Here is a 25,183-nt window from a genome sequence, read left to right on the forward strand (position 1 = left end):
AAATATTGATTACAATGTCCTTTTTTAAGGTCTGAATTAAAAAATTTTAAGCTCGCGCTTCGCGCTCGCATTATTTGACGAGTGAGAGACATTTCCGTTTGATGGCACTGTCCTTAAAATGTCTCTAATAGGTCAGTATACCCAGCAACTGGGCACGCTCACTTAGTGACTCAAAATTTTTGCTGGTGCCCCCCCAATGCCATGACCCACGGTACGCCACTGATTATAATCATTATTTGTATCTTTATTTCATTACCTATTTTGTATAGATGTATAGTTATTTGTGTTATACTTTTTTTTCGTCTTGAGTGGTCCACGTTTTTCCAACATTTTTGATATATTATCTTCTGTATCAGGTGCATATTCTTTATATTTGGTTTATTTGAATATTTATCATATGTATTTTCTGATTTTATATTTTATTTATTGTAATTATTGCTTAATTTTGTTGGAAAATTTGAATAAATGAATGAATGAATCATCATCATATCATCACCATCATCGTCATCATATCATCATCACCATCATTTTCATCATCACCACCATCGCCACATCATCACCATATCATCTTCATCATCACCATCATCATCACCACCATATCATCCTCACCATATCATCATCTTCATCACCATCATCGCCACCACCACCACCATCGTCTGATAACCCTCACCATGGCCTTTGTATCTCAAAAAAATCTACAGTTTACAGAAATATCTCTCTTTTTGTTCCCAATGAATCTATTCAGCTTATTAAATCATTTTTTTAGAGAGAGAAAAATACTGAACCCAAAGTTACACAAGCAAATCATGGACAAGATAATCAAGCTTTAATGCAAATAGATTTTAATATTATTAATATATTTTTTACACATCTTACAGTCAAATATGTACAGAATAAAGCCTCTGTGGTATAAAAAAAGACACTAGATACACAAAAATATTAGTGTGTCTTTGACATAATCTGGACGGAATAGAAAAGTTTAAGCATGTATGCATTTTTTGCAATATATACTTTTCTGGAATTTTAATACTGTCCAAATAACTAATGATAATACTGAACCTTTAACAGCATATCAAAGATGCATATGATTAACATATTGCTTATTATTTTCATTACACAAAAATACTTTTAGAAATAACTGCATATGGAAATTTAAAACGGCATCTTAGCTTGATGATTATCATTGCATGATTTCTTACAGCTGCATTTGTTAACACTTTGATTATTTGTAAATTTAAAAGGCTGAACCAGTCAAATGTTCCTTAACATTGATGAATCTAATAAAGAATCCAAGAATAATGTTTTAAAACCATCTCAAAAGGAGATTTTTTTCCTTTTTGACTTCATTTTTCTTACTGCTGCCAGGTAGGATCCTCTCTTGAATCTTAAAGACCCAAATTCTCTTAATGGTATCTAAAGAACAAGGGTCGGTGTCGCTAACACTTGAAAATGTAAACTGAAAGTCAATATGATGTTAGATGCGAACAGGTAATTAGGAATTTGTTTGTGAATATGAAAATATATTTGCAAAGATTAAACAATGTCAACTACTTGCAAACTTTGAGCTTTCACAAACTGACAAACCAAAATTTGGCTACACATGCAAACATTAATGCTTAGCATTTTCTTAGCAAACTGGACATGAAATGTGGAAACACTACCATTCCACTAAATGTCTGCAAGCTTTTTCTTTGGTGTTGGCATTCCCAAAAATAATAAACCAATATATTCCTGATTTGGAGGAGAAAAAAACTGGATATTTCATAGACTGCATATAAGAATGATGAACCATTTTTCTGAATATCCTCGAAGTTCTCAGGGAATCTCCAAGTCCTCGGGATACAAAGTTTTGCAATCGATCATAGAATGACAATGCCACTTCAAAATTATATTTGCATGCATACAACTCATCCACATCAAATGATTAAAATCACCCATATTTGATCTTAAATCTTCATGTGAATGGAACGGTGACACAAAGCTTAGAGAATGATCTTAGAGCAAATCTTAATGATTAATTGCATTCAACACAATGTACAATCAATCATACATATGATCAATAACATTGCTTTGTGTTACAGAACCTAAGATGTACTGGAAAGTTACAAAATTATGCATTATCATACAGTAAGTTAATATTGTATCATAACATAAACCTGACGGAAGTGTTATATCTGAATCATTTGAAATATCGACAACAATTATTGCATCATAATACAAACTGAATAACACAACCTGGACAGAAATATTGCATCTGTTCCATTTTAAATATAGACTAAAACTCTTGCATTATTATGTTACAAATTGGACAGAAATATGCTTTTTGAAAATGTTTATTTCCACTGTAACATTAATTATCTATCTGTGCCTCTGGCTCTTATATTCATTGACAGAATTGTTGTAAAATGACACACAATTCGGCTGATAAGGAGATGTTTGGAATTTCTATTATACAGTATGTCCTAGAAAAAAGTAAATTCATAAAATCCATGGAGAGTTATGTTTCTATTCATGATTCTTCGAGTGATATGTTTGGAAATACTTACTATTCAGTGTGTTCCAGAAAAAAACTTTGTTATGAATTTCTTAAAGCACTAAATATATACCCATTTTCTTTCTTTTGACAATTATATTATATTTTTTTGCTATGCACAGCCAAAGGAGGACCATTTCAAATGGTGATGTCACAAAAAAATTGCGCAGGATATCAAAGATTTAAAACAGTCTGCCAAATTTCATAGGATATTTTGAAAAGACATTCAATAGTATTTCCTTTATTTTTATTATGCTTCAGAGAATAGACACATTTTGGCATGGATTATCTAAACTGTCTGTGGCCAGATTAATAAAATACCATTATTCTGCACAAAGTGATTATGACCTGCACAAGTTGAAATTGTTCCTTTTGGTCAGTGATTCAGATACTATCATATGTTTGGTATCTGATGAATGAAGAGATGTCCTTCAAAACAAATTATATAGGATGATTAGATTCTGCTTAACAATAACACATTCTTCAGAAAATACAGATTTCCTCTTTTGGGGATACACTGTTTTAACAAAAACACACTGGTACAATAGACAGGGCCCAGTTAGCCTATGGAAGTGATGAGAGTGGCCACTCTTATTCCAAAGACAGAATGTGGGGTTGAGAAAACCTGCATTAATGGAAACAGCTAAAATGGTGTACCAAGATATTGTTATTCCACCAGGGGACCGTTTCATAAAGCTGTTTGTAAGTTCAGAGCATCTCCTTTCTTGTGGTAAATGATATTCACCTATTTAGCAGAGGAGAAGGGTTCACCAGTCGTTCTTAAAGTCACTCCTTACTTATAAACAGCTTTATGAAACACCCACCAGGAATGGCTTACAACCTCTTCAAGTTGTCACAAATAATTTATATTTCCTCGAAGTCTGAAATACACATAAATTATCAAGTAAACACATAGGAAGGATTTTGTGCATCAGAAACTGCAATACATACTAAGTACAAATAATTCTGGTTTAATCTAGTAGTACACAAAAAAATGTATTAAGTATGCAGTTTACTTTGTTCAGCCTGTATTTATTGCTTGTGTAATGATCACATCCTAACCATGCATATGTTGTTCCACTACAATGAATATTAAGCTCATTATTTAAAGAACTTACTGAAAAATCAATAAACTTGTGATTAAAGCAAGATAGAATTATTTCTGCTTTTTACTTACAATACAGATAAATGCTTTATTTGTTACATCCTTATACATGTAAATTGGTTAAAAAGGACATTCTTATTTCTTATAAAAAAATAAGTACACTGTACCCAACTGAAAGAGGGATATCTTATCAACCTTTTCTTTCCAGTCTAAGGACCTTAAGAAAACCAATCAAACACTTACTTTCAAGTTCAACGACCTGCAGGAAAACTTCGGATGTTCTGAAAAATGTTTGTGTTTGCTGGGATGTGCATCCAGTCATCAAGAAAATCATGAGACTTTTGGCATTTGACAATTTAAATTGTCCAACTGACAAGATATTCATTGTAATTTTTTTATATTGGATAACTTGTAAGTTATAAGGTCATAAGCTCAGCCTCATCAGTAGAAGAATAGATTTCTCTTGGAAACAAAATTACAACACTTACCGTACATACATGTAGCAATGCAAGAAGACTGAAACACTTCTCGGTGGAGTGTCCCATTTTTCAACTCTTGCTACACGCACAAAAAATTCAAAGCCGACAGAATACTTTTCAGTAGCTGGAAGTTAATGACAAATCTTCATATTAATGAGCTATATCCTGGACTATTGGAGACTTATCTCATGCTGTATCACAAGGGCAGTACAAGATTCGTTTCACAGCCGCAGCTCCACTGGTGACTGGATGTGTATAGCTCTGGACAAGAAGGTGCACGAGCCGATAATGAAAGCATGGTGCATTGTCTCTACTCAACATTAAGACAATTGTAAATGGAACAATCTATCCTGACACCTCCAAACTATCAACTAAAGTGTAAAGCATGTGATCGCAGTGCATGACTTTTAGGTGTCCTGATCAACCGAGATGCTGAAGGTGCCGTAGAAAAGCTTTCCACAGCAGAACTTGGTGTAAAGATTTTGTGTATAGAACTTGGTGGAAGCACCGCAGCGTAGCAGTTCTGACTCTCGCCTTGTAATCAGAGGGTCATGTGTTCGAATCCCAGCATGGCCTAGCATCCTTTGGCAAGGCGTCAATCCACACTTCACCATTCTAACCCATGTGCTAAATGGCAACTGGTAGGAAACAACCATCATTGTAGTTGGTTTAGCAACAGGCTGCTAAAAAGCTATGAATACAGTGACCAGGTAATAATAATTGTGAAGCGCTTTGAGCACTTGTAGATTGATAAAGCGCTATATAAAAGTCAATTATTATTATTATTATTAAAGATTGTCCTACCCAAACTGCTGTACCATTATGCAGAGTGTAGCATGTGGTCCTAGAGCATGGCTTTATTGTTTCATGATCATCCAAAATGCTGAAGGCATGGTAGGGAACACTCCCTGATCAGAACTTGGTGTGGTGATTGTCGTAACTGAGGTGCTGTACCCATCCTTCAGAGTGTAGCATGTGGGTCCTAAGGCATGGCTTTATTACATCCTAATCCCCCAAAATCAGGAAGGCAGGGAGGGAAGCTTCCCACAGAACTTGGTGCAAAGATTGCCGTAATTAACCTGTTGTACCACTGTTCAGAGCGTAGCATGTGGTCCTAGGGTATGGCTTTAAGGATTCCTGACGCCTGCTCTGCATCCCACGTCCTTTCTACTGCTCAGAATGTGGTCCTAGGCATGGCTTTTTTGTTTCCTGATCACCCAAAATTCTGAAGGCGGGGTAGGGAACACTCCCTGAGCAGAACTTGGTGTGGTGATTGTCGTAACTGAGGTGCTGTACCCATCCTTCAGAGTGTAGCATGTGGTCCTGGAGCATGGCTTTATTACTTCATGATCACCCAAAATGCTGAAGGCGGGGTAGGGAACCACTCCCTGAGCAGAACTTGGTGTGAAGATTGTCATAACCAACCTGCTGCACCAATGTTCAGAGTGTAGCATGTGGTCCTAGGGCATGGCTCTTTGGTTTCCTGACGCCTGAGATGGTGAATGCTGGGTATGTTACCTTTCTGGATGTATAGTTGGTGTGCGGGTTGTAGTAGTTTGGTGCTGGTGTGATTTCTGGCGAGGCAAGGCATGACAAGACATAACATCATAGGAAAAAATCTGATTTAAAAAATCAGTATATAGTTTTATTCAGGACAATATTCATTCATTATGGGAACTGAATGATGGTGCATATATATATATTTTCCTACAGAGGTTTTAGAATTAATAGAGAATGTCACTGAAGCTAGGAAAGATGATATACGCAACAAACTGGTTTGAACTTCAAATAAGGATGGGCTCTGCTTTGAAATTGTATACAAATTCTTCAAAATGAACTAAAATGACGCGGTGCAGTTTTTAAATTTTTCACACCTTTCCTTGCAACAAATAGTTACATGACTTCCCTTGTTACTTAACTCCACTGCACACTAGACGATCCAACCACATAAGATGCAAATTTCAACAAATCAAATTTTGCATTTGAAGTTTATTATGATAGGAATACTAAATCAGAATTCTGCTATGCTGAAAGCCTTATAGTCAGAGTATAGTCTAAATAGTATTCAAGTACTTACTGATGATGACATCATGTAATTTAGAAATGAATTTGTATTTATTCCTACAGTGAGGCTCCAAATAGATTGAAATATTTGTTTCAGTGTTCATTCAACTACATGTATGGAACTTTGATTGTTAGGATTTTATAGGTTAAGGTTTTAAGGTTGGAGAGGTCGGACGTGTTTTAAAAGTGCTCTGACATTTTGTGCAATTTTACCGTGTTTCCTGACATTTTGTGAAAACGTTTTATATGGTTGCATCAGAAACTGGATAGTGAATATCAAGGATATACTCATTTTTCATTTGGATTACTTATTTGGATACTATCAAACATTTTTAACTTGAAATTTTGATCATTTTGGAGAAGAAAGTGTCAATAGACTTCTAAAACTAGCATCATTTACGCGTCATTGCCTAGCAACTCATCATTAAACGCATACTGGCTTGGATGGAACGCATCACTGGTATCTCTTTGCGCAACCATTCTTTGTGCGCTTAATTCTGATCGTTTCATGTAATTGTGACGTCACGATGTCTGGGAAGAGAAAGTCGTCGAAAAACAACTCTGGTGATAATGAAGAGACGAATGAAAACTATCTTCTATCACTGATCAAGAATGAGCTAGGGAAACTTTCCAATTCCTTGAATGCTAAGTTGACCGTCTTGGAGCAGTCGATCGACAGTATACGAGAGGGACAAAGCAGTATTGTCAACTCGCTGTCGTTCCTCAACGAGAAATTTGAGGAAATGAAGTTGAAGGCCGAGAAGATAGAAAAGGAAAACAGAGAACTGAAGGAACAAAACATCTGTCTTCAGAAGAGATTCAGTGAGTTGACCTTCCAGCTTAACGAACTTGACCAGTACCACAGAAGAGTCAACTTGGAGGTGGCAGGTGTACCAGAACGACAGGGCGAGGTTCCTGAAAGGATCGTACTTAATATCGCGAAACACATCAGCCCTGAGCTTGCAGCATCCGACTTCGATGTGGTTCATCGGCTGGGTTCCAAACGCCAAGCTGATAACAAAGCCCGCCCAATCATCGTGCGATTCACCACAAGACGAGCTCGTAACATCATGTACGATGGGAGAAGGAAGCTGAAGACTCTCTCCACAAAGGATCTTGGATACAACAGCGATGGCAAGATCTACCTCAATGAAAACTTGATCGCTTCCACTAAGGAGCTAATGAAAGATGTCAACAAGGCCCGCCGAGATGCCGGATACAAGTTCCTGTGGACCCAGAATGGCCGAATCTATGTAAGGAAGGATGAGAAGTGTCAACCCATCATCATTCATTCCAGAGAGGACTTTTCTAAGCTGTAGAAGGACTATCCATGTTTTTCCATTTTCCAGTATTCTTTTTATTTCTTATGAAATTCAAGTCACAAAATTTTTCGCATCGATCAATACTTGTGTTATTTTCCGTGGTATATTTTGCATTCTTTCACTGCCCTTTCAATAATGTTTCAATACCAGACATTTCATGGAGGTCATTTTACTTATTTTTGTGTGCAAATATTCTTCATCAACCGTTAATAATTGTATCAAATAATCTTTCTTTTGTTAAATATTACAACTGCAGTATTTTTCAAACTCGAATTTGGGGTCATGACGGTATCAAATCTAAAAGATGCTTTATATGCTCAGCTTACAAAGATTTTGATTTAAAATGGCAATATATTCTATTTCATAATGGTGGATAATATGCGTGATTTCCCATTTTATCATCTGAATAATGATGATTTCTTATTACTAAATCATCCAAGTCAGGATAAAAGCAATATTATCTCAAATCATCATACTCCATTTGATAGATTTTCTACTGATATTCTTACAAATAATTTTGATGAACTTCAAGTTGAATTCGATATTCATGATAAAGCATACAATCTTTCCTCTTCTCCATATTATACAGAAAATTCATTCAAAGACTATGCTAAATTGATTGGAGAAGATGATGTTTTTATTTTGCATTTGAATATAAGAAGCGCTAACCAAAACTTCGAGAAATTACGATTATTATTAGAAAATACACAATTTGCCAATCCCCCAATCATTGCTCTTACTGAAACTTGGTTCACGGAAACACCTAATTCCTTATGCACCATCCCGAATTATGATATTGTTATAAACAATAGGAAAAATAAAATTGGAGGTGGACTAGCATTATATATTCCGTCTTCATTTGATTATGCAATTAGACATGAATTTGAATATATGAATGATATCATCGAATCCTTATTTGTAGAAGTAAAACTTCAAAAAGATAAGAAAACTGTAATAGGTGTCATCTACAGACCTCCTCAAACTTCTTGTATAGAAGATTTTTTACTTGCTACTAATGAACTTTTGCAAAACGGAGAATTGATAAATAACAATTGTATCATCACTGGTGATTTCAATATTAATCTCTTGACCAGTAATCACTCTGCAACAAACGATTTCCTTGAATTAATGTTAACTTCTACTTTTTTGCCGATTATTTCTAGACCAACCCGTATTACTGATCATTCTGCTACGCTTATAGATAATATATTCTGTAACTCTCACCCTCTTCCGAAAGCTGGCATTGTAACGACAGACATATCCGATCATTTTCTTATTTTTACCCATATCCAAACAATGCAATCACTCGCAAAAATGGAAAAGAAATATAGGATCTGTCGCAACTTTAGTGACAAAAATATTGAACGCCTCCAAGAAGATTTAAGCTCTGTTGATTGGTCTGACGTTTATAACTCGAAAGAGAATGTCGATGACTCATTTGACATATTTTTGAAATGTTTCAATGATTGCTTAGATTCTTGTGTTCCTTTAAAGAAATATCGAAATTACGACTATAAACGTGTTCCAAAGCTACCATGGGTTTCAAAAATGATATTAAGGTCTATCAATCGGAAAAATAATCTGTATGTTTCTTATATATCAAATCCAAATGATGTTTCACGGAATAGATACACGTCTTATAAAAATACCTTAACAACTACTCTCCGAATAGCAAAAAAGAGGTTTTATTCAGAAAAATTACAATCATATAAAAACGACCTTAAAAATACATGGAAAACAATAAATGGGGCTCTAAACAAAATTAACAAATCTAGTGCTGTTAATAAATTATGTGTAGATGGAAATATGGTTGAAGATACTCATTCTATAGCAAATGAATTTAATTCATATTTCTCTCAAATTGGACCAAAGTTAGCTGGAAATATTATCCCTGTAGAAAATTCGTTTAAGGACTTTTTGGACAAACAAAATGATAATTCAATATTTCTTACTCCAGTTCATAGAGAAGAATTACTTGAGATTGTATTTAATTTGAAAGCAGGAAAGACACCCGGATATGATGGCATTACAAATAAAGTATTGAAAAACATTATACATTCTCTTGCTGATCCCCTGCTTCATATATTTAATTTATCATTGCAGCTTGGCCAGGTCCCAAAGAAGATGAAAATAGCTAAAGTTATACCCATTTTCAAGAAGGGGGACCAATTAATTACTAGTAATTATCGCCCAATATCTTTGTTAACTTCGTTCTCAAAAATTCTTGAAAGGATCATTTATAAAAGGACAGTTGCTTTCCTTAAGAAATATAGTATTATATGTGATAATCAATTTGGTTTTAGAGAAAAACATAATACAACTCATGCTATATTGACATTAATAAATAAAATATCTTCTTCTTTTGATAATTCTGATCATACTGTAGGATTATTCCTTGACTTCTCAAAAGCATTTGACACAATAGATCATGAAATACTGTTATGTAAGCTATCAAATTACGGTATCAGAGGGACAGCTTTACAATGGTTTAGGAGTTATCTTACTGATAGAATTCAGTTTGTTACAGTAAATGAATCAGAATCTCCAACAAGGCCAGTTTCCTGTGGAATTCCACAAGGTAGTATTCTTGGCCCCTTGTTATTTATACTTTATGTTAATGATATGAAAAATTCATCTCATGTTCTCTCATTTATTCTCTTTGCTGATGACTCCAATATTTTCTATACACACCATGATCCACATGTACTTGTGAGCACTATGAATACAGAATTTAAAAAAGTAACAAACTGGATTAAAGCCAACAAATTGTCACTGAATCTGCAAAAAACTAATTATATGCTTTTTAGTCATTCATTGAAACATCTACCGCATCAAATACTTTTAGATAATACTGAAATCAAAGAAGTGCAAACAACAAAATTTTTAGGTCTTACTATTGATAACAAGCTTACGTGGAATGCTCATATCAACAATACTTGCAAAACTGTGTCAAGAAATATTGGAGTCATCAATAAGCTTAAATACGTTCTACCAGCACAGGCGCTATCCATGTTGTATTGTGCATTAATTCTACCATATCTTAATTATGGAATTCTGGCATGGGGTAATGCCTCTCAAACGAGACTAAATAAAGTCTTGCTACTTCAGAAAAAAGTACTGAGAATAATATGCAATATGTCCTTTAGAGCTCATACGGATGAATTGTTTCGTCAGAAACGTATCCTTAAAATCAATGACCTGTACCGCTTGCAACTATTCCAATTTATGTATCAGCTAGATAGAAATAGTTTACCTAATGTCCTACAAAAGAAATTTATGAGAAACAATACTTTACATTCATATAATACGAGACAATCAAATGACTATCACTTACCTAAAAGTAAAACAGTATTTTCTAGCAAAACTGTATTTTTCACAGGACCAAAACTCTGGAATTCTCTGGACAGAGAAATGAAAGAGGCAGCTAATCTTATACGATTTAAATTACTCATCAAAAAATTTCTCCTGAATTCTTATTGATTCAATCTAATATTTGTGAACTTCATACTTATCCACGGTAGTATTGAATATTTTTTTAAGTCAATATTTAATTTTGTATATAGTGTAAATACATTTGTGTTACAATGTTTATATCTATATGATTTTATAGAATTTTGCTGATTATTTTACTCTATTTGTATCATATTACCCTTGTATAAAGTTTTGATAGGGGGTCTACATTTTACAAGCTCTGCTTTTTAGTAGGCCCCTCCACTTTTTTCATTTCATTGCTACGTTTCAATCCTGCATATGTTATGCATTTTTTTCATTGTAAACATGATTACGAAATGTACTTTGATGATTGTGGAATATGAATATATATATCAATGAAATTTTCATATTAGAGGCTATTACAATTTCTTTGAAAGCGATCATGTTGTGTGCGGGAGTTAAACGTGGCAGAAGATGTACTTACCAGGTGCACCAAAGAGCCTCCCGCGGTTCAGTTTGGCTCCCATACTGAAGGCTGGAGCTCGACGGAAGAGTAATGGATCAGATCGTTGACGGTGATATTGGTCTGGGCCGGGTTCATTCTCAGATCCTGCGGGAATAAACGTTTTATAAAGGTCGCATTCAGGCACTTTTGTTTTGGTCTAGCGTCAAGGCTTTGAAAAATACTTTGTTTAGTATCCAGTGTCAAACTGTAAAACATAGCTTCTGACTAAGCCACATACATACATATACACATAAGCCACAATATAAAATGTTTGAGAGTATGCCATTTAAAACATTGCTTAAATCTGTTCAAGCCAACGGTCATCTATAGCCATGACTGGATGTGCGAGAGGTGGCCTTAGAGATTTGGCCTTAATTTTTTTTTTCATATTTGTGCGACAATATAGAATTGTGCCCAACAGTCCTTGCCCTGAAGATATAAATATTATGCCATTTGTTTCATCCTCATTATGAGGTAAAAAAAAAACAGGTTGTTTGCTTGTAAGTTTCTGACCAAGTTTCATATGTATATGGCATAACCCAGGACTTCTAAATTCTTGAATTCATATATGCTATGTCGGCATTATTATCATTATCAGCAGCAATGGGATGATAAACAGTTTATGATTTAAACAAGTAACACATGTAGTTCAACTCTCCAAGTGCTTACAATAAATAAAGTAGATGTTATAGAGAAAATAGATAGATTTTTGTAGTTTGCTTTTGAATAACTGTACAAAAGGACAGGAATGGATGTTGGTGGGGAGACTATATTTCAAATAGAGGGATGAGTGCATCTTGGTTGACCTTTCTCAGGATTTGTTTTGGGATATTAAAACCCCCATTCCACAGAGATCAAGACCGCTGAAAGACCTTTCAAAGACCATGAATTTTGGTTGGTCTTTCAGAGGTCTTTCAATGAATCTACAATGGTCTTTGAGGTCTTACACGAGTCCTGACCAATCTTTCAGTGGTCTTCAATGTCTTCATGGGCTCCAAAACATTTTGAAACGGTTCAAAGCAGTCTTACAATGATCTTACAGGAAAATGGTCTTTCAGCTGTATTTCAATGAACTTTCAAAGGTCTTAATAGTCTTTCAATGATATTTCGACGGTCTCTCAAGATTTTTGCAGAGATCACTGTAAGACTCATGAGAGATCATTGAAAGATCACTGAAAGACCATGGAAAGAATTCTGAAAGATCACATGTTGTATAACAGATCTCTAAAAGACAAAATGTTGAAAGATGTCTATAGGACTAGTCTAAGACCAGTAAGACAAGAAATATCTATCAGTCTTTCAGAGTTCTTTGAGGGATCTTTCTGAGCCATTCCACAGAGATGACAAATTTCAGTGATCTTGAACACCGCTGTAAGACTTAACAGATTTTAAGTCTTTCTTCAACGGTCTCCGTTCTGTGGAATGGGGGCCTAATGTGGGTCATCTGTTCTAAAACATACAGAATAGGGATATTGGTGAATGGGAGAAAGCAAACATGAAATGTACTGTGGTTTCAGGTCATTTCTGGACACATTTTGTTAACAAAACAGAGCAAATTTATATGTAATTCATGTTGTTGGATGCCTCACCTTTTTTGTTGATGACAAAGTTTGTCTTTCCTCTCATGCTAAATGCCGGATAGTCTTTCTTATCAGGAACCTTTCTACCAACCATAGACCTCCCTCTACCATAGGCATTGGGCGATGGCCACTGTTAACAAAGAAAGTATTGGGGAAGAAGGTAAACTGCCGGTGTGTCTATTGCCATTTCGTACAATCATCACATGGTCTATCTTCATTTAGTCTAATGCTATTCCGTCCATCATCATTTCGTTTAACAGTCATTTGATCAAATGACCATTTGGTCCAATAATTGCTTTGTCCAAACACCAGTTCATCTATGACCATTATGTCTCATAACCAGCTGGTCCATTCTATTTTCATTTATTTCACCCAATTAACACTTAGTCCAATTAGACCAAATGGTATATGGACAACTGTACATTAGACGAAATGCCAATTAGACCAAGTGGATAGTGGACAAAATGATGGTAGACCAAATGATAGTATTGGCATTAGACCAATTGAAAATGAACCTTGGTGAATGCCACTTGGTCTAATGTACATTTGGTCTATTGCCAATCGGACTAATGCGCATTAATGCCACTTATTCTTTTCCCCCTTTATCTAATCCCTAATGATCTAATCTTCCAAAATGGTTTAGAATTGCTGTAATTGAATTAATCAAACTTAAAAAAAAGAAACCTGCATTTAAACCTGTTCTATGATATTTCACTCAACTATTTGGAGCAGTTTGTCAGGTTGTTGCAAACTATAATCATCTTTCTATATTACAAAGATCAATGGCTTATCATAAATCTAAAACAATGACTCTGATTGGTTGCTGGTGGTAATAAGGGCATACAACAGAGACCCTGATTGGCCATTTCACTATTGTGATTGATTGCAGACATCTGTGTTACTGGGACCAGAGTACCAAGACTGGAGGAGAAATGCAGAAATACATGCAGGTCATGAATAATACTCACCCTCCGCTCAAATCTTGTTTTGGCCGTGAAGTTATCAGTACTGTTGAACCAGGTCTTGGCATAGGCAGTTCGTCCACCTCCAGCTGCATGCAAGACAAAGCAAAAGTGGTTATTAATGAACATTACTCATGAATAGGACCAAGGTGCAATTCATTCATAAACATTCACGGATAAGAACAAGGTAATACCAAAGGTCATATCAAAAAAGAAATATTCATGAAGGGCAATGTCAATGTAAAACTGTGGACAAACCCGTGCAAGAGATCGCTGGAATTTATAACAAAATTTTTGGTCCATTCGTGAGCACTGAATGCTTCTCTGAAATGAATGCTTGACCTATAACTTGTTTGAATGATACAGGAGCCACCTCTGTTCATCTCTAATAAACTTTGCTTAGGGAAATCGTGGTAACAGCAAATGTTCAATACTTAAGGTAAAAAATATCATGCTTTCCACAACTTTCTATAAAAGTTTTCAGTTTAAAAATAAATGCTGATCTTATATACAAGTGGTCTTACGTAAAGAAGTCATCAATAAATCTAGATTTCTACCCCTCTCTGGAAAAATCATTCCAAAGCTTGTTTCTTGGAAAATACTGTAACACACCCTACCACCCCCCCCCCCCCCCAACCTCCCCTTTTCTTTTAACTTAAGGAGGATTTTAAAGACAAGTGATCTTAAATAAATAGGTAATTACTACAAATCTAGGTCTTTACCTCTTTCAGGGAATTTCATGCCAAAGGTGTACTCAGGCGCGTTGTCTTCATACAGAGGTTTATTTCTTGGAGAATACCGACACGGCCCAGGAGTATCAAGGTCAAACTGCATCGGAGGTCGGCTGTTGATGCACTCATCAAGAGCTGAAAAGAAAAAAAAGTAAAAAAAATGCCAATTCGTGTTAGAAAGCAGTGGTTCTAACTTTAAATCACATTGCTATACATTTGAAAGGTCTTATCATTTTCCTTTGAATATTCTTAGCAGCATATACTGATACAAACAACACTGATGCAATAAAAATGGGCTTAGTTTATCTATTATTTGTTTTGTTTTTTCTTTGGCGTACATATTTTGGCCTTTGAATCTAGGTTATTGGGTACAACTGAAACATGTTCTTAAAAACCCGGGAGGGCCACTTCCATTCACGAGTGGATACCATGCGCGACCATGGGGTTTGGAAAGCACCCTAAACACGTAATTTCCATATTCTGAAAATGCACCCCTTAACAAGTATTGGAAACAAAACGATACTCTTGGCAAATATTCCCTGAAATGAACCCGTAAAAAAGTAGAGGAATGTTTTATTGTTACGGGTTCTTCGGTCGTCGGCTTTACCTTATTTGGTTTAGTTCGACCCCAACTTCTGCACCTCGCGCAAAAATCGGACTCTAAACACGAAGTGTTGGGGCAAAAAGGACATCCTTTATAAATTATTTTAATTTGTTTAATCATCCCCGCAAATTTAACCCTAAAGGATCCTAGCGAAATAGATACCCTTTTTTCATTATTTTTGTGGTTTTGACACCCTTATCACGTTACGTGTGCCCTATCGTGAAAAAGACATCCTTTTTACGTGTTTTTTTGGTCGCGCATGGTATCCACTCGTCAATTTAAGTGCCCCCCCCCCCCCCCGGCTTAAAAGCTAATTAAGCTACATATGGATGTATCACTTGGCACAAGAGGGTCACCAGTCATGTGTACAGTCATTCCAAAATGGAAAACTATATATGAAACACCAACATTGTAAATAAATTATACTTACTCAGGATTTTGTGGAACTGTCTCTCTTCGTAGTAAACACTCGCATTTCTGTTCTTCACCGCTTTTTTCCTGAGAGTAATAAGAAATTTTTTAAACAGATTTGGTGAATATGCAATGGAATAAATTCAGTATCCACTGATTGCATAGTATATTATCAATTGTAATACTTATGCAATGTGGAAAGGTGTCTTAAGGAGAAATAATGCTGCTTTATCTTGGTCCACGACAAAAAAAAGACAACCTGTCTGCATACAATGTATACCGATCAGGGGCCCGCTTCATAAAGGACTTGCAACTGTTGTAACTTTGCCATTATGGCAACTGCCATGGTAACAGGGCTCAGCAGCCAATCAGAATCAAGGTCACCATGGTAGCTGCCATAATGGCAAAGTTACAACAGCTGTAAGTCCTTTGTGAAACAGGCCCCTGATCATTTATGACATTAAAATAACAAAAAATAATAGGAAAAACTTATTTGAAAATTCTCTACTCATATCTAGGTATAAAATAGAATTCCCTATTGGAAGAAATCATTACCTTGATCTGTAGTTTGTATACGTAAGTTTTTTCTCTAAACAAATATGACTAATTTTCTTCAGAAATTTTGGCCTAGTGCCACAGGTGTTGAACCTGTTACAGTGAACCAACTAATTCCTGGGTTAGCTGTCACAATAAAGCAAAATGAAATAAATACAGCAAAGCAGAGTGTCTGATTTCCAAATATAAGGAAATGCGAGTTGTGAAATGACAATCAGCACCATGCTCATCTGCACTACAAAGACTTTAAAAGATATTTTGAATCCTTACCTAGCATTGACCATCACCGATGACATCTTCATCACCGATGGGGGTAGCCTGCTGGACGTTCTAGTGGAGGCTCTCCTCTCTTCCTCCATCATCATTTGGGCCTTGATGTGGGCGGGCGGGGACGGGATGCGAGCTATCTGGACCCGAGACAGGTTGGTTGCTCGACTCGTTGATTCCAGCTTCGAGCCACTGTGAGGATGTTGCTGGTGATATGGAGCTAAGTGTAAAGAAAAACAGATAATTACGGTTTGGTTTCTTTCGAACAACAGTTCACTGACAAATGGCGCCATCTTTAGGTGAAACTTGTAAAGTAGTGCCCTTTACTTTCACTGTAAAACTTGGTCCAAGATAAGTTGTGTATCATCTCAGTATAAATATGGCAGACAATATCCTTAATCTACAGATGACTGTTTGGAGTTTCATTCTTTCGAATGCATATACATTTAATTCCTTAAAGCAAGTTATCAGGTCCCCGAAAAACAAAGGATAGCAATGAATCACTAAATAAAATGGCCAATCAAGACAATGGTTGCATGTGTATTTTGCTATCAAAGTAGACTGACGAGGAACCAATCAGAATTTTTCTTTCATATTAAGAGTGATTAATTGCTTACTTTTGGGTTACAGGGACCAGGTGTAGAGTAAAATCCTAAACATGAATGCTTCTAATTTCTTTAATCACTATACTTGATTTTTTCATCAGAAATCTTTGTTTCCATATTTACATTTAAGTGCTTTCCAAATCTAAACAGATATCCATTTTATCAGGTCTTAAGATCAGGGTAGGTTTCATAGTAAATGTAATAAGCTCAGTAACTTTTAATTCTTGGATTCACAATCCTTTACCAAATAAGACTCGAGGGAAAATAAGGTACTTACATCTGAGAGGAGATGGTAGAACTCCATGAGCTTGATTGGCCTGGGTTAAGAGCTCTATTGGACTAAGACCTTCCATCCTCTGCTGTTCTTGTAGCTGATGAATGTCCTGCCTCACCATCTCTGGTTCTATAGGAGGTAGTGGCTCGACATCGCTTGCCATCATCGGTGGTTGGTCATACTCTGAGAAGTTACCATCCATTGGAACATCCTCCTGGTTGACCGAAGACAAGTTGGGGTCTGTTTCATATGGGATAGACCCTGTAGGAACTGTCAGATCTTGATAGGGTTCATCCTGGCTGTCCTCAAAAATTTGACTTTCTAAAGCACTGTCAACTTGAAGTTCTGTATGATTGTCCACTGCTCCATCATCGCCAAGATTCTCTTCAGGAATGCCATCTAGCAGTTCTTGTTGATTGTCATCAGGATGTGCCTCTTTTCCAGCTTCATCACCTTCAGGCACTGGGACTGGGCTATTTGATTCTCGAGCTTCCTCGCTTGTCTGCTCTTCCATAACTAGTGCTTCCACACCATGCTCAGGGGCATTTGACATATAGCTCCTTTGAACATTCACTTCAATTTGAGCAACATCATGCTCAGCTTCAATCTCTTCAAGTGGAGGGGCATAAACATCCTCTTTGGTTTCATTACCATCTCCTTCCTCCGGTCCTTCAGCAGATGTTCCAACCTGTTCTATGATTTCCTCAGCAGCAGCTTCAAGTGTAACTTCTGGTGCGCTTGACTTCATACTTCTAAGAACAACTGTCTTATATTCAATAACTATCTCCCTTTCTGGTTCTTCAATAAGTTGAGCTACTGGAATATCATCGAGTATCTCCTCTCCATTGCCTTCAGCTTGTTCAGCCTCCAGAAACACCTGTTCTGATGAATTTTCATCTTCTACAGAAGTGTGATTGTCCACTCTTGCATCACTCAAAGGTGTTATCTCTGGAAGCTCTTGCTCTTGCCCACCAATATTATCATGCTCTGTTGTGACTTCATTACTTTCTTCAGGTGTCTTTACAGCAACTGCTTCCTCAGATGGAGCAGTGTTTTCTGCAGAAGCCATGTCTGATGGTTCCTGCTGATCTGATTCAGGTTTTGCCACTGGGGTATCTTCCAATACATTGCCATATTCTTCAGCTAAAACTGGAGTGCCAATCTCCACTTTGTCATCCCCTAGTGAAACATCAGCTTCAGTTGTCACATCAGCAGAGTTATCAATCTCTGCTTTATTTTCATCAGGTTCAATGATGCTTTCCCCAACACCATCTCCCTTTTCAGCAACCACTACATCATCATCCCCTTCAGCTATTGGCCATTGTTCCTCAAGCTCATCTTCATTCAGCACTTGGACCTCACTGGCAAAGGACACAGTGGTGACTTTGGAAGACACTACCTCATCTCCTTCATCCCCCTTCTTTGATCTTTTCAGCTCTTCCTCTATCTGGACCTCTCCTTGCTCTACAGTCTCTTCACTTGTTCCTTCAGGTTCTATTGCATTGGCATTGTTTGCTTGACTTTCCCTTTCTCCCTGGCCCTCGGCATTCTCATTGCCCCCTTCACCCCCTCCATCTACCCCACCCTCAGGTTGTCCATCATTAGTCTTGGTTTCTTCTTTCAAATGACAGTCCCCTGCTCCCTGATCTTCCTGCAGCTTACTCTCATCTTCATTTGCTTCTACAACTTTCTCATGGCCATCCCCGCTACCATCTTGTCCTAAACTTGCTACCACTTCCCCGGTCCCATCATCTTCACCTTTCACCTCAACCTTGAGCTCCGACCTATCATCCAGGCCTTGTTCAGCCTCAGCATCCATGGTGCTTCTAGGCTGTCTAAAGTTTCCAAGATAGACAGGCCACAGTTATCTAGACTCCATGGTGCACCTTGAAAAGGAGGGGAAAATATAATCAGTTTATAGTACCGGTAAATACATTCACCTGATATCTAATTTTTTACTTGGTCAGCCCCCCCCCCCTGTCCTAGGTCAGCATAAAGACTTTATCCACTAGCCTACACAGTATAGCATATATATAATCGTTATTGAAATTTTAAGTTAGATGGAGATGGCAACAGTGATATACCCGGAAACTCTACTGCATAATTAATTGCATTTTCCAGTAATAAAGAAATATAGGGATGGATCAATATGCATGATTTTATGGATTAACATTTAAGCCTTAATTATTTTTCACTATTTAGAAAATTTTGAGGGAAGTTTTGAACAATGTCTGTGATAATAGGCCTTAATGACGAATTTATTGATGTATCGGTAGTGCTTTTTAGTAGAAATGCCTTTTTTTGTCCTTCCTATATCTAGACCTACATCATAAAGAGTTACTTGTTTACAAAATACCACAAATTCAATGATTCAGTGGGGGGGGGGGCAAAATCAAAATCACTCGCAACAACTTCATCCCACGCAATATTTTACTTGATCAGATTGCTACTTAACTTCACTAGGTCTAACTTTTTAGTTTTAGGGCCTAGAAAAACATCTAGGGCCTAGCCTTATGTAATATTTTTAGCTGCTGATGATTGGTTGGGAATCTAATCTCAGGCATTATCGTATTGGGACCCACCACCGTTTTCACTTCATACAGCAGCGCTTTATTCAGTCACACGCACAGTTCCCTATTTCCACCTCCATTCACTTTGTACACAAGTGCGTGTATAAAAATCAACGAGTGGTTCCCAAAACCCTTAAAAATCTTATTAAAAATTGAGAGAAATAAATGATTTTCTTGGAAAAAACGCGGCCCTGTCATTTTCTCATTGAATAAAAAAAAATGTGCAACATGTCTGCCCACCATTTCACCATGGAGGTATGGTAGGGGGTCCTAAAGCTACGCACCACTCATCGCACATGCAGTTTTTAATGGCAAATGCGCACTTTGTTTGGAATTGTGACTGCAGAGTGACGAACGATTCCTATTCAATTTTTTCTACAGAGGCTGCAGTAAATCTCTAAATGCAGAGAACACCCACAACTGTTTTGAATTTTTGAGCTATATTCTCTTTAATTTCATATTATCCTATAATAGTATGAACATACTTTAGAAATTGAGGCACAGGAAATTCTATTTTTCTGCATGATAAATCGAGTGCGTAGCTTTAGGACCCCTTCTAACATCGGGCGGCGAATTCAAGAGGTGTTCGGAAAACACGGCAGGATTTTCGTATTAGTGAGTTTTCTGATATTTTGTTCTTGCTTAATGATCTTTAGAATATTTGCCACAAGTTAGCGACAGATAATTTGTTCGAATATTAAAATTGGCATAGTTTCTATCGTTTGTAAACAAAGTGCGTAGCTTTAGGTCCCCCCATCATACATGTAGTAGTAATAGCTGACCCAGTTGTTGTTGTGTGTCCAGACAGGTTGTAATATGTCCGGACGACCAATTTTAGAAAAAATAGAAAGTCATTTGAAAAATTTGTCCAAGCAAACTTTCATCAATCTTTAGTACAAAATGTTAGGAAATATTATAGAGAACAAATAATAGAACATAATAGAGTATGATTACAACTATTGAATTCATATTTTTAGTGTAATCCAAAGACAAAAAAGAAGGCTTCAAAAATATAGTGTGTCCGGACACCCGACCCCCAATTGCTTTCACTTAATACAACTTACACACCCACATCATACCACGCGGAACGGTAATTCAAAGGCAACTACCCCGACAGGTTTGGGGCAGATAAGATCTGCGGACCGCTGGTGACACCCGTAAACATGCATGACGTTTCCCTAAATCATGGGGAGTTGGCAGCAAGCGAACACAAAATGATTACGGTACACTTCATATAATTCAAAGCTTATTTCGATGAACATACAATATGACAGAATAAATCAAAACAATCAAAAAAGTTAATATTTTACCATATTTATCGGTCGGCTTTCTCGGCTCAGCCTCAGCCTCAGCTCAACGAAGCCGAATCAATCATGCACCTGCTACATACAGCGTCGGGGCGTTACCAAGGCAACCCTAACCAAGCGTACGATCGGTCGTCGATCGTGTGAGCTCGGACTTGGACCAACTTCACAAATCGTGTTCGCAAACCGGGCCTGCGCCAGTAGGGGCGCTACTTACTCCCTCAGTTATTAAGATGTTCCAAAAGGTTTTCAAAAACACCTTTGACATGGACTTCAATAAATTTATTATGGAATGGCCAATTACTAACAAGAATATATCAGTTGATATCCATGAAGACTGGATAAAGCACCAGCTGAATTTGTTTACATTCTGCGAACTGAAGATGCTTGTTTGTTAGATGTTGATGCTAATGTTAGAATGCATGAAAACAAAACGGACATGGGAAACCCACCTCGACCTGGCAAAAAGTTACTTCAATATGATGCCATTTTTATTTTCCCCCCACATTTCAAATGACTATACCTAAATGTCATAATAATTAGTAGGGCATTTATCTAGAGAATTATTGAATCTATTGTTTAATCATTCATATATCGCTCATTACTGTAATAAGAAATGATTGAGCAGACTCCCAAACAGTTTCTGAGGAGCTTCTCCTTTTACACCAGACTAATTGATATGCCTGTCGGCACTGTTACATAAAAGTTACTATTAAGGTATAACTTCGCCATCCAATGGTTACTACCATTGTAAAAATTCTCAAATGAACAGTCGATCAAATTCATGGATTCCGTAAAAAAGATACCATAGTAACTTTTATGCAATGGCACCCAGGCTTATTATTGATATGCCACCAGGGCCTCATTGCATAAAAGTTACCATTATGGCAACTCTGTCATCCAATGGTAGCTTGATGGAATCCTTGATTCTGATTGGCTGTTGATCATCGTTACCATGGTAGTTACCGTTGGATGGCAAAGATACCATAATAATAACTTTCATACAACAGCACCTGATTGGAATACCACCTTGTTTTTGCAGCCTTCAATTTTGTGTTGTCTTTTTTCCCCAAGATTCCAAACAAAAATAATGAACAAAGAAATAAGATTATCTTATATCCCTGATTTCATTTAATGATTATACATATTTCATTAAATTTTCATATAATTTCATGATTTCAGAAATTTATCAATGAACACACACACATATATCACATAAGATTTTGATATCTAAATGACAAAAAAAATAAACCATAAAGACTCTATATAACTTTAGAAGAGACAAAAATACTTTGAGCAGGATATCACTGTTACTGGCAGTTGGAAGGCTTATACTCTTACAAATGAAGAGGTAAATTTCAAACTATGTACAAGGTGGAAATGAGTTGCACACACCTGGGCCCTGTTGTACAAAGAGTTACGATTGATCCAATCAATTGCAACTATGGATGGCCAGCAACGTCAACATCTATTATGCATGTTTGTTCAAAATATTTTCTAGGTGTGATGTATATTCATGCATTGTTTTCTTGAAAATTCACTGCACTTCTCTTTGCATAAAAAGGACTTTGTGCAGATTTTTTGTAGAAAAATTATGACACTAATGGATTTCCATAGTTACGATTGATCGGATCAATCATAACTCTTTTTACAACAGGGCCCTGGTTGACATTGCTATAACTTGCACATGCTCAGATTTTTATTACAGGTGACCACAAGATATTGACATAAACAGATTGTGAAATAAAAAGCGATGGGGAATTATAGTAAAACATGATGCTTATTAGAAGTTAAGCTCTCCAATGAAGGGGTTGGAGATTTTGTTTAGAAAATATGATTGCACTTGTATATATGGATTGTGTTCATTAAATTCAGGATCCTAGATATTGGGAACATCAACATTAAATTGACTGATACAACTCAAATCTCTGGAATTTCAAATATTTCTATAAAAAACCTAGCAAAAGATGGGGAATAATGGCAAGTAAAAATAAGAATGAGGGGTAACTAACATGAGAGAAAATAAACCCCACTATTTGAACTGACAATGAATTGATCCCTTCTACAAGTTCTAAGTTCATCTCTAATTAAGTAGTAAGCTCTCTGTTTGCTTAGGTCATCATAGTTACACAAAAATTATCTTTGAGGTAAGAATTAAGTCTCTGGAATTTTTCTGATTTGTATTGTTACCACGACTGAAATTCCTTGATAGAGATGTCACAATGAAAGCACTCAAGGAATAACTCTAGGCTAATTCATATTCACACAAAATACAGTAGATATGCATGTACACTTAATAGATATTCAAAGCTAGATTATTTATCAAAATGAAGTAGAACTTAATTTTCATTATGTTTAACGCTCATGAAAAGAATAAACATATCCTTCAAAACAGGTAAGCAAAGAGAAACAGAATGAAATGGGCATGTATCAAAATAACACCTATTTCAAAGTGAAGGAAAAAGGTCATATCAACAATATAACTTCCTATCAAAGGTTCAGTTCTTTTCAAATATTACTTCCATGATTCTAGTGACACATTCTAGTGTAAATTACCATTTACGGTTTATGAAAAATCAATGATTGGCATTGTGTATTCATACCAGTTATATTCTTAAGCACCAAATTGACTCAATCATTCTTTCATGGTTTTATTGTCAGTGTTCATCAGTATTCACATCATCAGTGATTGCCTAATACAGAATATTATGTTTTCTCTATACACCTACATACAGGAGGGCTATGAGTGAATTATACTGCCATACACATGTTACCACAGGGTTTTCTTTTTAATCCACCCATGAACATTTTTTTTCTTCATTTTTCATAACATTACCATATACACATAATTCCAAGCAAATAAATGCCCTTATACAGTTAAAACATATAAAGCACACATAAGTTGCCTACTAATCTAGACCAAAACAAGGGAAGATACCCTAAACATGAGTAGCATTTCACAGAAACATACCAAATAAAATGATACTGGTATGTTAAAATTTTGTCACCCTCAATGCGCCATGCGCATATCATAATTTGTAATGCCTCTCATAGGTTTGGGTAAATCTCCCATAGGGGTACTTGGTAACTATTCCAGATAATTATTCATACCATTAATTTGAATGTACTGTAACTGTTTTATAGTGCTGATGAAAAGAAACAATGACATGCCTTGTCTTTCCGTTAATGCCCACAATCATTATATTGACTAGTAGGGCATATGAACGTCAAGATTGACTTGACCTGAATTTTGCCGGGACCGGCAGGTGCAATACACCGGGTGAACACCCTACTCTTTGACGAATAGTCTATTGGTTTTAACGTGCATAGGTTGTGACTCTCCTATACATGGGACCAACATTTGTGTCCTTTCCGAGGGACGGAGTGTTTTCCAACTGCATTCACACCTGCACTGAATACAGTGGTGAGGCACGCTTACACACAATGCTATAGCATCAGATTTTTTGTTAGACGCGTTTCGGCATGAGCGGGACTCAAACCCCTCACATTGAGATCTACGATCTTTTCCGAAACATGCACTATTAGCGACTGAGCTGCGCTACCTCCATTTGCTTTCGGTTAATCTGAAACCGCAGATTATTGTTGAGAAACTGGCAGAACATTTTGCTCCATCAGGGAATGTGCTATATGATCGGTATGTCTTTCATAGTGCTGCTCAACAGCAAAGTGTTGACCAGTTTGTTGTGCGGCTGCGCCAACTGATGAAATCTTGCAAATTTGGTGCGCTGGAGGAGGAGATGATCAGGGACAGGTTGGTGCTTGGTTGCAAGGACAAGCAGGCACAGGTACACCTTTTCAGAGAACAGGATACAGTTTGCACCTTGAAAAAGGCTATCGCAGCCTTGGAAGTGAGTGAGCT

At 36.6% G+C, this 25,183-nt stretch overlaps 1 protein-coding gene across 1 annotated transcript; it reads right to left on the reverse strand.

Moving 5' to 3' along the window:
* Window positions 1–819: 819 nt before the first annotated feature.
* LOC121429167 lies at window positions 820–21,342 on the reverse strand. Its single transcript, XM_041626103.1, has 9 exons — window positions 21,308–21,342; window positions 17,433–19,313; window positions 16,554–16,770; window positions 15,748–15,815; window positions 14,705–14,848; window positions 13,989–14,071; window positions 13,030–13,150; window positions 11,420–11,545; window positions 820–5,691 (listed from the first exon to the last, which is right to left on the reverse strand). The coding sequence occupies exons 2-9, from the start codon at window positions 19,246–19,248 to the stop codon at window positions 5,558–5,560; spliced, it is 2,709 nt and encodes a 902-aa protein (XP_041482037.1). The 5' UTR covers window positions 19,249–19,313; window positions 21,308–21,342; the 3' UTR covers window positions 820–5,557.
* Window positions 21,343–25,183: the final 3,841 nt, after the last annotated feature.

The sequence above is a fragment of the Lytechinus variegatus genome, chromosome 15, assembly GCF_018143015.1.
Source record: "Lytechinus variegatus isolate NC3 chromosome 15, Lvar_3.0, whole genome shotgun sequence".
In the NCBI taxonomy this organism is placed as follows: domain Eukaryota; kingdom Metazoa; phylum Echinodermata; class Echinoidea; order Temnopleuroida; family Toxopneustidae; genus Lytechinus; species Lytechinus variegatus.